This window comes from Cupressus sempervirens, chromosome 2 (genome assembly GCF_028749045.1).
Source record: "Cupressus sempervirens isolate cs-2001-9-10 chromosome 2, ASM2874904v1, whole genome shotgun sequence".
NCBI lineage: Eukaryota > Viridiplantae > Streptophyta > Pinopsida > Cupressales > Cupressaceae > Cupressus > Cupressus sempervirens.
In genome coordinates this window covers 570,391,932-570,409,080 of record NC_143119.1, presented here as the reverse complement: position 1 = coordinate 570,409,080, position 17,149 = coordinate 570,391,932, and the positions used below count along the sequence as shown (strand labels likewise).

At 34.2% G+C, this 17,149-nt stretch overlaps 1 protein-coding gene across 1 annotated transcript; it reads left to right on the top strand.

The window, feature by feature from the left end:
• The first annotated feature begins 13,986 nt into the window (after window positions 1-13,986).
• LOC149574715 (putative calcium-binding protein CML25) lies at window positions 13,987-16,385 on the top strand. Its single transcript, XM_089814535.1, has one exon. The coding sequence runs from the start codon at window positions 15,232-15,234 to the stop codon at window positions 15,886-15,888; it is 657 nt and encodes a 218-aa protein (XP_089670661.1). The 5' UTR covers window positions 13,987-15,231; the 3' UTR covers window positions 15,889-16,385.
• Window positions 16,386-17,149: the final 764 nt, after the last annotated feature.

The window sequence follows — 17,149 nt, the reverse complement described above, 5'->3', positions numbered from 1 at the left end:
TGGTCACTTCTCCCCTATCTGAGGGTGAGTAATGCCAAAACAACCATACAAAAATTCCTTAAAAATTCAAAGCAAAACACAAAGGAAAGCCATTTAAGAAAACATGTTTCAATCCCTCCCAACATACTCAGTACACACACAAACATACATAAATAATAAAACTGAAACATGAAGCACAACATGAACAAAATGAGGTGAAGTAATCCTACCTTCAAAAATTAGGTTATGGAAAATGAACAAGTTTGAGATGAGCTTGCTTTCCTCTCCTTCTCCTTCAATTCTAAAAATCCCTCTAAAACTAGAGGTTTGGTGAACACCCAAAACCCTCTTAAAATTGCCTCCAAATAAGATCCTAAACTCAAACACCTCTAAAAGCAATAACTCCCACCACTTGCCCAAAATTTCTAGAGGCTTCTACCACAACTAGACCTAAGGCTAACCTCAAGGTGGAGTTAAAGTCATTCAACTGATGACAAAACTATCAATTTTCGCAATAAAGAAAAAATTGAGTTTTTGAGTGACCATAAAAGTCAACAAAAGGGGATGGGGGGTGAAAAATGCCCCCAACCCATACCCATACCCTTTGGGTATTTAGATTTCATGAATTTAGGCCTCAGGGATTAATTAGGGACCTAACAAATGATAGGAAAATTTAGGACTATCTAACAACCTTCAAAATGCAGATCAAACACTAATCTAGATTAGGGGTAATTAATCTTGATTAAAATTGATTAGAAAAAAGGTCACTTACTTAGTCCAACTTAAATCTTAAGGTTACTCGGTTAACCCTAACTATCATGTTGGAATGCATATACAATTCATGAGTGTCAAGCAACACTATCAAAACATTGTTACGAAACATTAACATTTACTGATTATAGAATGATACATTGACACATCTCATGATACAAATAAAATATGAACAATGGGGTTTCCACAAATGGCACATAGGGTTCAATTTCATTTCTCTGTTAGGTTTCTTGGCTAAAATATCTTGCACACTCATTGCACACATCAGTAGCTCAAGAAAATCACACGCACATATGTATATAACGTATCAAGGAAGTCACATAAATTAAAACATCCATCTTTCAAATAATCAGTTGTTTATATTGTGCTACTCATATTCTCAAACATTAAAATTGCATAATCAAAGTGTTAATTCTGCATTCACTTACTTCATCAATACACATGTTCATAAAACATTAAATGATGAAATTAAATATCTGAAAGTAAAACATCACACAACACGAAATAACATAATATTTTCAGTGTATCCGATAGTATCTTGACATATCGAGTCATGAGTATCAAAATAATAATGTATCAACTATGCTACGATGGGTCGGGGCAAGGCCTCACACTCTTTCTTTCTATTGATGGTTCATATACCTCACCCAAAGACAATTCTTCATTAGTGGAGTGCATTTTTTTTTGTTCACAAAATAGTCTCATTCTATCCCTTTTATTTTCCAAATCTCTCTCATGTTCTTCTCATGTCTGAGTTTTTATTCTTTGCCTTAGTATTATGATATTTTTTTATATCAAATCATTTTAACATACCAATTGTAATTTAAATAGATAATACAATTTGTCATATTATAATTTTAATTTATTATGACATCTCAAATTAGAAATTAAAATTGTAACATGCCAAATTAGAATAGAAAATACTCTTTAGTCACATTTTTTATTTGAAAAGATAACACTTATCTCAATTGATCAACTTGGATGATGAATAATTGGCTTTCCCATAGCAACATAGTTTAGCATTGAAAAGAATGGTGAAGAATGATATAATATTATGCTTTGTGACGTCCAACACTATGAAAAGTGAGTTTTTGTCCGATATACTACACAAAAAATATAGTAGAACATATAGTGTGGACATTCTTAGATAATGAACTAGCTTTATTACTTTTTATAAAAAAAGTACATAATGTGATTGCACTATAGAACAATCATGCTACAGAGCGATCAAACTATGTGAAAACACTAATCTCTCTCTCTCTCTCTCTCTCTCTCTCTCTCTCTCTCTCTCTCTCTCTCTCTCTCTCTCTCTCTCTCTCTCTCTCCAAACCATTTGGAAGTAGTGCTATTAGAATCTGGATGGAAATGAGATTGTTGAAAGTTTATTTTGTTTTTTCCTTTAAAGCATAAGGATAAAATCATCATTTCTTTGGTATTTATCAAAAATGAAATTATGTCATTATTTCATTATTGGTGGAGGAAAATGATTCTAGGTTTTTTATCATGTTAGAGTTGTGTTAGTTCAATATTGCTAGGGGGTGTGTGTATAAAAAAAATACAAGCATAAATTTTCAAATTTTGTTTTATTGGAGCAACCAAATTATTTTCTCTATCATTTATGCCATCAAGATGAATCACATTACTATTAATAAATCTAGGATTTTATGTTTGAATACCATAAAGTATATGTATGGTGTTCGTTAACTTTATGGAATTACAGGAAAAAAACACTCATTATAGCTCCTAAATAGTCTATTAGGGTTCGTTTGGTTCATGGAATTTGCAAAATCTTGATTTCTAAAATTCATGATTTAGTCAAATCAAGGTTTTGCAAATCTTAATTCCTATTTTTGAGATTTTATTTGAACCATTTGTTTCATGTGAAAGACGAGTAGGAAGATACATTTTTATGTGTTTGGTTCTTCAAATTGAAATTAATTTTTTTTTTTTTAAACCAATAGCCTGGGTTGACCCAATAGTTGGTCCAACACCGAATATAGAGGCATAGCCAGCAAAAGAAAAGGTATAATGACAGAGCTAGCTAGAGTATCACCGGAAACAAAGGAGGCATATAAGTCATCCACCTTGTTGACAAGAAAGGCAGGGGAGGCAAGAGCAGTTCCAGTTGCAAAGGTAGCTAGAGCATAGGCCAACTCATAGCATACATGGGAAACATCCTGCATTTGCATAAGAGGCAACGAGTTAACAATTCATGTATAAAGAAGGTAATGAAGAGCATGGACTATAGGCAGGTCCTTGGATAAATAGCACAATAAAAATGGAAAAAAGTTGTTTAGGCTTTATAACCAAAGAGTGTAGAACCCGCAAAGGTAGAAGTGGGTCTCTTGTAGTGCCTCCTAAAACATTATCTGAGAATGCAATATACAATAAAAATAATTTGCATCACTGTAAAAATGAAGCTTTATCTACTAACAAGGAAGTTGACGGTGGTTAAAGGCCAAAACACAACTAGGTTTTAGTTACCTATAAAAACTTGAGAAAATAAATGAGGATAAAAAAAAGATCTACTTAAAAGAAAGTTATTGAACTCTTACATGCCCAGAAAAGGTGAACCCAAAAAAAAAACCCCATGTACCTTGTTGAGCACCTAGGAATGGTGAATGCAGATGCAGAGCTCCAAGATGGAAATGCTAAAAAATTTGACCCTGTAAAATGAAAATGTTGACACAATTGAAAACTTCTAAAATTAAAATGCTAAAATAATGTTGACACAAGGAAAACAAGAGAATCTGAGAGTCGAACCAATGAAAACACAGAGTGAAACAGCTGAAAATGCAGAGACAAGAAAATGGTAACAATAATTTAGGTCAACTAAGTAATATATTCACAAGGGTGGGTGCCAAAAAAATGCTGGTGGACACCAAAAATCTTCCAATTTTATTTTGATCTACTCCCCAAAAAGTGAAACCGATTTTTAAATCTCAATTCCTAGTCTCGAGAGGGAAGTCACATAACCTAGTTTTGAGACAAAATTAGAAGTCAATTATTCTAATTCCATTTTGCCAATTTTGAAATGAACACATTTTTTTTCAAGATGAGATTAATGAAAATCCAATTTCTATCATCTTCCTACAACCAAATGGACCCTTATTTAAGAAATAAAATACATTGATGGAATTAAGGTTGATCAAATTTTTGGGAAGGTTTGAAGAACAATCACCTTTGTAAGCTTTATAAATTATTTAGGCTCTCAATATTTAAATGATACAAAATTAGATGCAGAAGATATTTGATTAGAACAAGATTTATATTCTTTCTTGGCATTTCTATTTTTTTGTTGACATTTTGAAGTGTTGGAGGATATAGGGAAGCCCCCATGATTCTAACTATTAGATTCTTGTATTGAAGCTCAAGATTTTTGATCTATAAACACAAATTCTACCATATAAATATTGGAAGCTAGTTCCATACTCATTAGGAGAAACTATGTGTCATTATTATATTTACTGAATTGGTTAGTTGTTTCTGAGTCCATACAAACTCACAAATGTGGTACACAAGTGTTGGTTAGCTTATCAACACAATGGATCGAAATACGAGCTAGGGATTAGAAATATTTAAGTGAATAGTCCTTAGGATTCATGGGAATATGAATAATTTAGGTAAGACTTTATCTTCATATTTAACATCTAGACATGTATCATTAAAAACCACATTTTCCAAGCAAGAGCCTACAACACAATGATAAGTTATGAGCCTCTCATTACAAAGGTCTTGGGTTCGATACCACTTAAGCTTAATGAATGATAATAATTAATCTTCACAAATAATAATAAATAAATGATAAATAATCAAGGCTTCAGTTGAATACCTATAAAAAAATTAAAAATACCACTTTTTCCACAATTTAACTTAAAAGTAGATAAAATAAAATCAATGGGTTGTAAGTGTGTAACAATTTCACATTCAAACATTTGTAATATGAAGACTTAAATGTAATAGAGTTAGAATTGCAATTCTATTTTTGACTTTACAAAGCTATTTGACTTGTATATTGAGGGTTTAGAAGTACGTGTAGTAGTGGTGTGAGAAGCATGTCTAGAATAAAGGATGTCTATAAAGAGTAAGAGGTAACATATTTGTAGTTAGACAAAGTTGTTAAATGATGATAAGGAGAAGTAATAGAAGAGATATTAGTAGAAAACTTCAATAAATATGAGTATCTCTAGCCATATTTAAACTAAAAACTATTTCTTGGACATAAGTCATCATAATTGAATACCATCATTAGTTTTACACACATTATATACATGTCTATAAAATAACTATTAAACTTGTTTCAACCTAAACATGTACATCATATATTTCAACTCCTTTAAATATTCTACTAATTTATATGCTATAATGTATCTACAATATTCTATGATATCAGAATTACTAAGAATGTATGATAATATTTTGCATATATGTGTACTAGTATCGTTGCAACTACCTCCCACAATATTTCTCTACCCTTTATGTTTGATTATTGTCAATAACCTACTCCTATTACATGAAAAAGCTTCAACAAATATATTTAATTATAAATACTATAGTCAGCATGTTCCATCATATTACTTTGAAGGAATTCCATGAAACTATTTGTTTATTTTGTTAATGACTTCAATTTGGCACATCCTCCAACCCTAACATGGAATTAAACACTTTTCAGAGATATTTTGTCAAACAATTGGTATACCTTATATACTTTGTACTGACAGTTGTTGCATGCATGTGAAGCAGGACATTTGTAACTACAAGATCAAAGGTATTCACACTCTGTTTCATTGCTCCCATTTTCAGATAGGTTGGACAAAGTATAATAAATTTTGGGAGGGGTTCAACATTTATGCCTAGCAATTAAATCTAGTACAAACTTTTTAAATCAAACTTTTTAAATCATTTTGGATGAGAGCATTTTGTGCATATCTTGCAGCCCATGCATTCCACAAAGTGATACTTCTTTGAAGAATCAGATCAAGCAGCTTAGTTGCCTTGCATTTGCTTCCACATTTTTTAAAAATGCCTAGCAAAATATTTCCAACTAATATTTGAAAATAATTATCCTTTTATTTTGGTTCAATAGAGGCCTATTTTATTTTTAGAAGCTCCCATTATTGTTGCTAGAAAACAATTATTGGGTCAAAATGTGAAGCAACAAATATTATATGTGAGCATTCCATTTGTTTGATGTCAAGGAGGAGTAGATGAAATTCAAAATTAATGATGACCATAGTTTAAAGTGGAACAAATGCTAGTGCTGCTAAGAAAAAGAGATTGATGACATGAATGGGCCTACATTCACCACCTCAATAGTCAATCCATCTTTGAGTGTGCTGGTTAAGCTAACCTAAACAAATAAATGAAACCTTCATGTGAAAGATTGTTGCATTGTAGTGCCTCTCGTGTTTGCAATCTGTACCTCATCTCTTTTGATTTGAGAGATACTTGATACTCTTATTATTTTATGTACTTTGAGATGACCTGAGGGTCGAATGTTATACTTTGATTTAGTACCATAGATGTTAAACTGCTATGCTGTTCAGTTTATCATTTTTGCATGTTGATGCTATTTTGAGATGACAATAGATCTATAATGATATATAGTTTTATGGTTTATTGGACTTGTATGTTGATTATTTTATGAGATGAGTTTTATGCCATGGTTATTTACTTCATTCTTGTATCTTTACGCTTTTTGCGAACTTCAGTGATGTAAATGGATTAAATAAATATTTTAATACATGTTGCTTCGGCTATGATATTATATGCAATTGCACTTGATCGTGTATTTTAGTGTGTGGAAAGTATATCACTGGCAATGGTACATGGAGTTAGTGATTCAGTTGTTCATATTTTACCAATGTCGTCCCTGTATGGTCAACGTATCCTTATTTTAATTGTTTTAATTAAAACCTTTCAGTGATTAGTAAATCTGAACTCATCTGCATTATGCGATTAGACCAATGAGCATGTCTGTGCATTTAGAGGTTCACTTTGTCATGAAAGTGTTAAGTGTTTTTAGATGATTTTGATTTTTTGGGCTTTTAATCTTTTTGGATTTAATTTTTAGTAGCTTTTCCTTAGGTGAATTTCCATTACGAAGAATAACCTATTTTCATTTGGGTCAATTCAGAGTTTAGCTAATCTAGCTGGCTATTTTTCATAGCCAACTATTCACTCAAAAAATGGAATAAGTATTGGAAAAGTGAATTCATTATTCACTTCTCACATTTTAGAAATAGAAATTTGAGAGTTAATTTGGAAATCCTCTTCTGAAGGATTGGTTTTCTGTTCGTTTTGGGAGCTGTGAGCTTGGGATCTTCATGAGGTTGGTCTCATTGGATTCGGTTGGGGTAGACCGTGCTTTGCCATGATTTTTGGCAGATTCGGCTGGTGAATTATTTTATTCTATGGGTTTCAATTTTGGCCCCTTTTGCTGTCAGGTAAGGCCTTCTCATTTTATTATTTTTACTTCATTTCAGCTTCCATTTCTTGTAGCAGTATGTTAGGAGGTTGAGAACTAGTGTTCCCCTCCATTTTTGTATGTTGATTCTGCCCAGTTGGTTGAGTATGAACATTTTCCCTATTTTTGAAATGGGGGTTTTGGGTTTTGAGCCATTATGCTAGCCATTTTTGCATATGGTGTTCGATTTCATTTATTTTTGGATTTTCAAGGTTTTTGCACCCAAAGGCCAAATGGGTTTTAATTTTAGATTTTTTCCAAAATTTGGAGTTTTTACCTCATTTTGCATGCTGCGGGCTATTTTCTCAAAATTTCTTGACATGAGATTGGTCACAGAATTGGATGATCCATTTCGATGTCAAATGGACCTTTATTGCATTTTGGTTTTGCATTGGGATGCATGTAGCATCTGTCATCCCGAATATGTTTTCGATTGATTGACTTTCTACTTTGTGTTCTCATCCAGTCCTTGTGTTATGATCTTCATGATGGTGGTGCACCACACACGTGTACATATGTCAGGAGACTTGCGAAGCCCGCCCTTTCGTGGACTTTCCAGAAGTTGTGATCATTAGGGTTGGGTTAGGAGTTTACATGTCTAAGGGCACTCATCGTTGGATGAGCATGGGTAGGGTAGGGTAGCATATGGAGGGGGCTCCTATCTCGCAGCCTGGCAATCATAATGCCATAGGTATGGTAGAGGGAGTTTTTAATTAAGTGATAACTAAAGAAAATATTGGATAGTAATAAAACTAAAGATAATAAAATGCTTGTGTCGAGCCATTCCGTTGAGGGATCTTGAATCTGGATGATCTGAGCTTGGGCTTGTCGATGCCAAGCGACTCTCCATGATGTCAGCCCCTACATAGCAGCCCATTGAGATGTCTGACCAGGACCTGTAGTTTATGCATTATTTATGTCTTGGATTCAATCATCATACTGCTTGGCGTGTGTGTTAGCCATGGATGTTGTTTTTGCATATTTTTGGTTGGATCATTATCTCCATCAGCATGGTGGTTGTGGACCTATGGGTGCCATGTGGTTGGGAGGTGTAGCTACCTACACCACTGCTAGGGACTAATGTACATAGACGGTCTTGTATCCTAGAGCGACTGTTGCTGGATGTTTTCACTTGGTACTTTAGTTTATGGAGTATGCTTTCTTGTGATTTATGCTTTCATTGGGATGTTTGTTTATCATGTTTAGATGATGTTAGTTTTAATGCATTCCTTATTATGACGATTAGCATGTGATAGGTGATGTTATCTACTTGCAAGTTTATCTTATGCTTTACTACTAGCATGTTAGATTTCCTTATGCTTATGTTGTAGCATGTTTTAGTAGTGACGTCCCTATTACTATAGTACCGATGATTTGATTGGTGGCTTGGGATGTTATGCGCGGGGGATGGCTAGGGCCCATGATGGTCTTATGATGCCATTGACAGTTGGGAGGAACCACGTACTTAGTTAGTTGTTTTGTTCATTGTAATCTTTATTGTGTTATTGCAATGTTGCTTTCAGTACACTGATGTTTCCCTTTCATACTTTTATTTCCTTCGACGTTGATTAGATGGTTAGGTTCCATCTTTCTGTCTTTCTATTTATGTCGAGTGTTATTTCCTCGAAATGTGGATCTAGTACTCTTCGATGTAGAGGATCTTTGTTTTGTAGTTTCATTAGCTTTTTGTTGCTTTTTGTGTTTGCACACTGATTTAAGTTCTCGTGTGAGATTGCACTTTCTTGCACGAGAATGCAAGTCTTCACGCAATGTGTTGGGTTTCTTCACGTGGTTCAACACTTCCTTGCGCAAAACCCTACACTAGTCTAGGGTGTTTTGGTCGCAAGTCTTTGCACGAGAAGGCACTTCTTCACACGGAACTATGCACTTCTTTGCGCGATAATCTGATGTTCTTGGGCTTCGCACGAAATAGGGATTATCTAGGCTTGTCGGAGAAAAGTTTGGAAATTGGTTTTGGATACCCTTTTTGGTTTTACACCTTCCTAGTTCAAAAAAAATTTCCTAAGGGGTTTAAAATATATTGTTTAAGTATAAGCTGATGTATATTTAATTCCTTATCTTGCTTGTTGTCATGTGCACTTACACTTGTTTAAAAAAAAAAAATTATCTTGCTTGTATTTCCTCCTTGTTCCAAGGATCTCCGAGCGGGACATTACATGCATGATTAATGTTTTATGCTTTCACCTAGCTACCAAATCAATATTATCACACATTCAATTTAAATGAGGCTTATTCTTTTTCATTGACAAAAAATCACATAACTAATATTGTATGCAAGAATTTTCTTTTTCAATAATTTTTCAAATTGAGTTTGAAATAATACATAAAATCATATTAACCCTTATCAAAGAATTATATAACATTTTCTACAAAATTTTACATCATTTTAATATTTTATTTCATATAATTATTGTCTAATTTTTATTAAAATTTTCAAATAATCACCTTTTCTTAAGCATGAGAGATTTCTACACACACACACAAGGCTTATATTGGTGGTTGAGAACCTTACCATGTGCTCAACTTATCACCTTTTATGTCTCTCACCATTTAGTTCAAGCCATTTTTCTTCAATAATGTTTTTCAATCTCACTTAAGATTCTCTAAATTGAGATCTCATGTTATTTATGTATTTTGAAAGTTAGTTTGCAATACGTATCATCGGTTTAAAAGCAAATGATATAAATCTTAATCATGTCTTACAAACAATTTAAGTGGAACTAGTGGGTTCATATAAGAGGTTGATCATAAAGAAATCCATATGAATCATTGTTTTGGAGTAAAATACAAGTGGACACTTTTCAATGACTATCGGTGTACAATAGCTGGAAAAAAATTACAAGTATAACTAATTCATTAATGCTAACTAAAAGAAATCATAATTGATTGTTAATACCATGGATTCAATTTTTTTAGTAAGGCATGATTGTTATGGGTTTAAGAAATAAATTCAATCAACATTGATAAATGCCTTGATAGTTTGCAATATAGTTAGGGTAGGTTTATTGGTATTCTATTTTTTTTTTTTTTTTACACAATTTATTGTATCTAAAATGTTTTAAATAATTTTGCATTCAATATCCATTCAAAATCAAAAACTTATTCACAGTGAAAATTGTTTTCACACTCGAAATGAGTTACTACTAAATTCAAGTCATCTATATTGATTTTTTTTTTTCTATTAAGTATAAGACAATAAAAAAGGAGCAAACCATAAATTGTAAGAGCTTAGAGTATAAGAGCATATGAAAGTCCAAAATCAACATGATAATAGTATTAGAAATTTGGGCTAGTTCAGGTCCAACCATCCATAAACATTTGGCCAACAAAACAACTAATTAGGACAATAGAGATATGATCTAATCCCCTAACTCCTCCATCTAGGTGGTCCAGGTAGCATAACCATCAGTCCATCTAAAATGCAACCCATCCTCCCTCATGATATTGAAGGGATTGTTAAGGAACGATGTCAGAGGGATAGCAAGGGGTTCTGAGACTAGATAGACTATGACAATAGGTCTCCTTCTAGCTCTGATCAATGCAACATCTTGTACAAATATCAAGGTGTTCCTAGCTTTGTTATTGGGGATCATTATGTCCAGTACTTCACCTACGGAAGTGCATTTTTGCCTCAAATCATTGACCTTTGTACTAATCCACAATAGTTGAATCTGGGAGGGAACAATTATAGTTGTTGTCATCTCTGAGGATTCACTAGGGTTAGATTGAATTGTTGTAATGGGATGATCTCTTTCTAGTGGCACGTTATTAGAAGCTCTTTTCTTCTTTATAATATGTTGTAACATCTCCTTCAGTGTGCACCTATCTTCATGTTGTTCCTCTAGATTCACATGAAGGTAAAATTATATGTCCTCCCTTGTTAGAATCTATATGCATTCATTAATGACTTGATGAAACTTCTGACCTTTGACCTTAAAAACAATGGAAACTTACAAACAAATATGTCTGATAACAAGTCTCTACAAAGACTTTGTAAGAACCCTATGCCTACTCTTAAATATATCCTCATTTCTCATAATCCACAATTGCTAAACTACCAAAGAAGAGAATACATATCATAAATCATTAAGAAACTTAGGTAAGTCTAGGATGATACAACTGATAACATGGAAAAGAGAAACATGATACTCTAACTTAACTCCAAAGATCAACCAAACCCCCTTGGCAAAAGGGCAATTAGAGAAAAGATGGTCAAAAGTTTCCAAGAGATGGTAGACAAAATAGGTATAGGGATTACCATTAGGCATGACGACAGGGATTTTGTGGAGCAAGACTTGCCACATAAAACAAGTGATTTTTGATCTAGTCTACGCGAGTGATAGTGAAGAACCTTAACCCAGGCTGATTGGTCCAATTTGGTGTGCCATCTAGCATTAAGATGATTAATAATGTCTAATGAATTAGACAAAATATTATAGAGCAATTTGGTTTTGGATTCTATCACCAGTGTTCTAGCAGGCCATCTAAGTTCAAAGAGTCTGTTAATAGGGGTCCCACATTGATAGGGAAGGTTGGCTTGGTACTAGGCTTCCTTAATAATGGAGTAGGTCCTAAAATGCTAGGGAGGAAGAGAAAACTTGGAGCTAAGGTCATCCCATGTAATTAGGTTATCATCTTGGATCAAGTCACTGAATCTTGAGATACCATTCTTGCACCACTGCCTAGCTGAACAACCTTGTAATAGGGCCAAAGGTTTCCTATTCCTTTCTAGATTCCACCATGTGGATTTCTCTCCAAATAGTTTAAATGCACAATTTGTAATATTCCTACCACCAATCCACTGCCTCACTTGTTCCCAACCTTTCCAAATGGCTTTAAACACTACAAATCCACATACTTTGATCTTCCATTTACCAAATAGAAGATGATGGATATGCATATTTTTCCATGTTTTTCCCTAACAAGGGAGCCCCCGAGAGACATTGGCTCTGATTAGGATCTTCCAAGGCTCATTACCTTGGATAGCTTTGGCAATCCATTTCTGTGCAAGTGTGCACCTTTGCCACCTTAAATCTTTCAGTCCTTAGCCTCTAATTTCTTTCCTTCTGATAGACCATTCCTATTTCATTGCATGCCTCTTCTTCTTACCTCTGCCATTTGACCACAAAAAATCCCTAATTACTTTTTGAATATAATTGATGTGTGCCAAATTGAAAAGCCATGCTGAGGAATAGTAGATGGCATATGTCGCTAGGATTTTCTAGTAGACCTGCACTCTTCCAGCCAAGGACAAGTAGTTCCTGTTCCATTTACCTAACTTCTTTTCAATTTTGTTTTTGACCCATGTCCACATGTTATTCAGGTTGGGAGGTTCTAAGAAAGGTATACCTAGGTATCTAACAATATGATTTAGGCCTCCCCATGAAAATCCAAATCTGCTATACCAAGTTGGAGGGTATTCTTGCCATCCTAGCATTATAGATTTGCTAATGAAAATCTTACTGCCAAAGGCCCTAAATAAAATGTCAAGTTTGTTAAAAGGGTTTTGAATGCTTGGTTTTGAGAGTTCAATGAACAAAGCAGTATCATCAACAAATTGTACATTGGAGACTTCTTTATCATTAGGAAGCTCAATGCCTTTAACTTTGGGAATATACTGAAATTTTCCCACATTAAAGTTGTATATAAATAAAGCATGATTAACTTAAACAAATATAATATAAATGATGTTATTTTCAATTTATTTAAAAAATATATAATCAATATATTTATATATACAGTACTATAGTAAAATATGACTTATTTTATTATATTATTAATTTTATTTTATTAATCTTTTAAAATAATTTTTTTCACTTAATTGAAGAAATTAGAAAGTGCTAATTGTACAATTATATTTAATCACTTTTAACTTAAAAAATTACACTTCATAGAAAAATAAATAAATGAAACACCAAATTTCTATAATTAATTTATCATACAACATATTTGCATCTTAACAAAAAAAACATGTTGCTATCAAAAATTAGTGTTTTAGCATATATGTTAGCTAATTGTATTAATATGTTTTAGTAATTGTATTAATATGTTTTTAACTTAAAAAATCACACATGTCATATATGTTAGCTAATTGTATTAATACGTTTTAATAATTTGCAAATAATTACAATTACGTAAGACATAGGCTAACACGCAACATTTATTTTTAAATTAAGGTGCAAACATGTTGTTGGGTAGACCGCTATATATTTAACTGGCCAAGTCTATGACAAAGTACATTCTTCGATATTATTTGTTCATTTATCCTCGGAGACTGGCAAAATAAACTAAGACTCCTTTTTAATTTATTTTAGTGCATGCACGTGTGAGATCACTACTCCACGTCACCCCACTTGATATATATTAAATTTTATACGACTGACGTGTCAAACACACCCAAGCCAAGGAAAATAACGCATTTTTTCCCATTTTCCATATTTGGGGGCGTTAAAATTCTTCAACTCTAGAGGTCCGTTTGGTTCGTGGAATTTAAAAAATTCAGATTTCTACAAAATTTGGTTTAGTCAAATCAAGGTTTTGTGTATCTTCATTATGATTTTTGAAATTTTATTGAAACCGTTTGTTCCACTCGAAAGATGCGTGTGAAGACACATCTTTATGCGTAAGTTTGGAGTTGAAAACAAATTTCAAAAAGTAGTGTTTTTACACTCCTTATAAAACAAAACCAAGTTATGATTTTCAATTCTTACTGTTTTTTGAGAAGTTGGAAAATTTGGTTTTGAGGCAAAATTGGAAGTACCGTATGCTAATTCCATTTTGCAAATTTTGAAACAAGCGCACAAATTTTTAAATCCGGATTTAAAAAAAAGCCAATTCCATTCATCTTCCAGAACAAAACGGACCCCAGAGGATTTGGGAATACGAAAGGATTTTGTTTTTTAGGCATACATACGGGGCGATCTTCACTCTCTATCAAAGTATTTCGCGATCTGCACTTTCTTTTGAGTATATTTTTTTTGCAGTATTTTGATTTAGTTCGGTTTTCTCTTGTAAATGTTTTTAGCCTAATAATCTGCAACGAAATATTTTTGGAAATTGCGCCTGTGTATGTTCGGATCCCATGAAATTGTCTGTGAAAGGACGGGGTCAAATTAAGCGGTCGTAGCGATATTTTAGGCGGCTGAAATTTATTGGCCGGCTGAAGTCGGTGGAATGTAGGCTATTTGTGGTACGCGAGTCTAGCCGTTGCTAGTCGTGGCGTGGTCTGGACGGCGATTTTGTACAATTTGGCCGTTGAAGCAGAGAAAAGCAGCCGTTAATTTGATGAATCAAATCGTGAATGTCTAGATGTTATTGCTGTGTTGTCTGGAAGATCTTTTTTCTCGGCCGTGTGACATTTCTTTATAAGTTTCTTTGAATCTACCTATTTTTATCCGGCGATTACCGAAATAGCGGGCGAAGAGGTCGGCCGGAACATATTCTGAGCAAATCTCGGCCTATTTTAGCGGTTAGTTGCAATATCTTGTGCATTTACTGTTTTGAGCAGGCTTTGGTTTCGTGAGATCCAGTCACGCAGGATAATAGGAAATTTCTCATTGGTTTTCTAAGAAACCCTTAAGATTTCCGTTATATTGCGAAATTTCTCGGTGTTTTCATAAGAAACCCTGAAGATCCGCTGTATTGCGAAATTTAACTTGGCTTGGTACCGATGTGAACCTCTTCTGTATTGCAAGATTTACGTTCTTTGCGAGTGAAGGTTCCTGTAGGTGGATTTGAAGAGCAAATCTCGGCGTATTTTCGCTGTTAGATGCTGTATTTTATGCATTTGGTATTTTGAGCCGAACTTTAGCGGCGGATCGAAAATTTTCGAGATTTCTTTTCAGAAGCCCTAAGGACGCCGCCGTTTTGCGGAAACTATCGCTCGAAGTGCATTGTTGCTGGTTTCAAGACGTATACCTTGCCAGATTCACGCCCTCTGCAAGCATATTTCTGCGGAAGTTTTGCATGCAAATAAGCTGTGCTTTCCTTTGACAATGGGATTACCTCGGTTCTTGAAGCAGAGACTGTCGCGGTCAGAGCCAACATCTCCTACATCGCTTTCTCGATCGGCCTCCTCTTCAAAGAAAAAATTATTTGCGCCGCCGCCTTCAGCCACTACCGCCAAAGACATTCCTTCCATGGGAAACCCCGAGTCCTCTTCATCCTCCATTTTGCGCCGCGCCAGGTCGAATCCTGGAAGTCCTAGCTGCGAATCTGACGAGCTTGTGAGGGATCTGGAAAAGGTTTTCAAGAAATTCGACCGCAACGGCGACGGAAAGATTACATGGGTGGACCTAGGCTCCATAATGGGATCTCTGGGCTACAATGCCACCGAAGAAGAGCTGCACAGAATGATCAGAGAAGCGGATTGCGACGGCGACGGCTTCATCGACTTGCAGGAATTTATTGAGCTGAATACCAGAGGCGTCGATTCTGCCGGCAGCCTCAAAGACTTGAAGGACGCCTTCCAGATCTTTGATCTCGATGGAAACGGCGCCATTTCAACAGATGAGCTTCACAAGGTTCTCAGGAATCTTGGGGAGGAGAGCACCATGGAGGATTGCGAGTTGATGATTCGAGGTGCGGATTGTGACGGCAATGGCACCATTGATTTTGAGGAATTCAAGATTATGATGTCGAGCTCAGTATGATCGGACTTTAACTGGTATCTTCATACATTTGTTTTCTGACAGATTGTGCATTTGGGGTTTTGGCTTTACGAGTCTTGGCAGTTGAAAAAATGGGTCATATACGTCGATACCGAGTACTTTTTGTACAGACCTGAAAACTCTTGGCAACTTTTTGCAACTCGTTTTTTAAAGCTATTGTTTTAATTTCTGCCACATTGCCAATTTTTGCCACATCCTTGTCATGCTTTGGAATTCGTATGTAACAACTTCTCTTGTCATTACAGTATTGTCTGAAATATGGTGTTTAGGTATTTGTCACGTTCCAAAGGAGTAGGAGATTAATTTTTCATTTTATAACCTTTCTGGTTATTTTACAACCAACACCCCCAAAAAAACTTATTTTTAAAATATGTTTTTGCAATGACTACTTCAGAATTTCAATGCATCTCCCATGCCCAACAATTATGTTGAAATTTCATGTCAATTATGGCAACTTTATGACCACTTTGATTTCTTAATAGCATCTTTGAAATACATGTTTGGCAATTGTCTACGTGACCGTTGGACGCATGGGTCCTCCTCTTGTTTTTAAGGTCGTTAATTAAATAAAATATGATTTTTCAATCGAATATACAGTTGTTTTAAATTTATGCGTGGGCCACAATCTTCCAAGTTCAATATTTTTTATAGAAATACAATTTAAAGCATTCTTAAATATGAGGCTCTTATTAATTTTGTATAAATTATATAAATCTTGTATAAGTTTAATTTAATTAGTATAATTTATAATAATAAAATAACAATAGATTTTTAACCAAGGAGGTTCTATGAATTAGAAGAAGAAAATGTGTAAGTTGAGATAAAAGTAACCAAAACAAGGGCGTTGGCCCTTTACAATAGTGGCAAAACTACGAGTAGAAAACTAGTAGACAATCAAACACTCCTTAATGATTTACATCAAAAACATAAGTAGCACCATATTAGTAAATAAAAGTACTAAAGTTTATGCACTTAACATCGATAGAGTTAAAATATGTTTTGCAATGACTACTTCAGAATTTCAATGCATCTCCCATGCCCAACAATTATGTTGAAATTTCATGTCAATTACGGCAACTTTATGAACACTTTGATTTCTTAATAGCATCTTTGAAATACATGTTTGGCAATTGTCTACGTGACCGTTGGACGCGTGGGTCCTCTTGTTTTTAGGGTCGTTAATTAAATAAAATATGATTTTTCAATCGAATATACAGTTGTTTTAAATTTATGCGTGGGCCAC

Excerpts from the sequence above, each read along its gene's own strand:
- LOC149574715 (XM_089814535.1), top strand. The coding sequence starts at position 15,232 with ATGGGATTACCTCGGTTCTTGAAGCAGAGACTGTCGCGGTCAGAGCCA.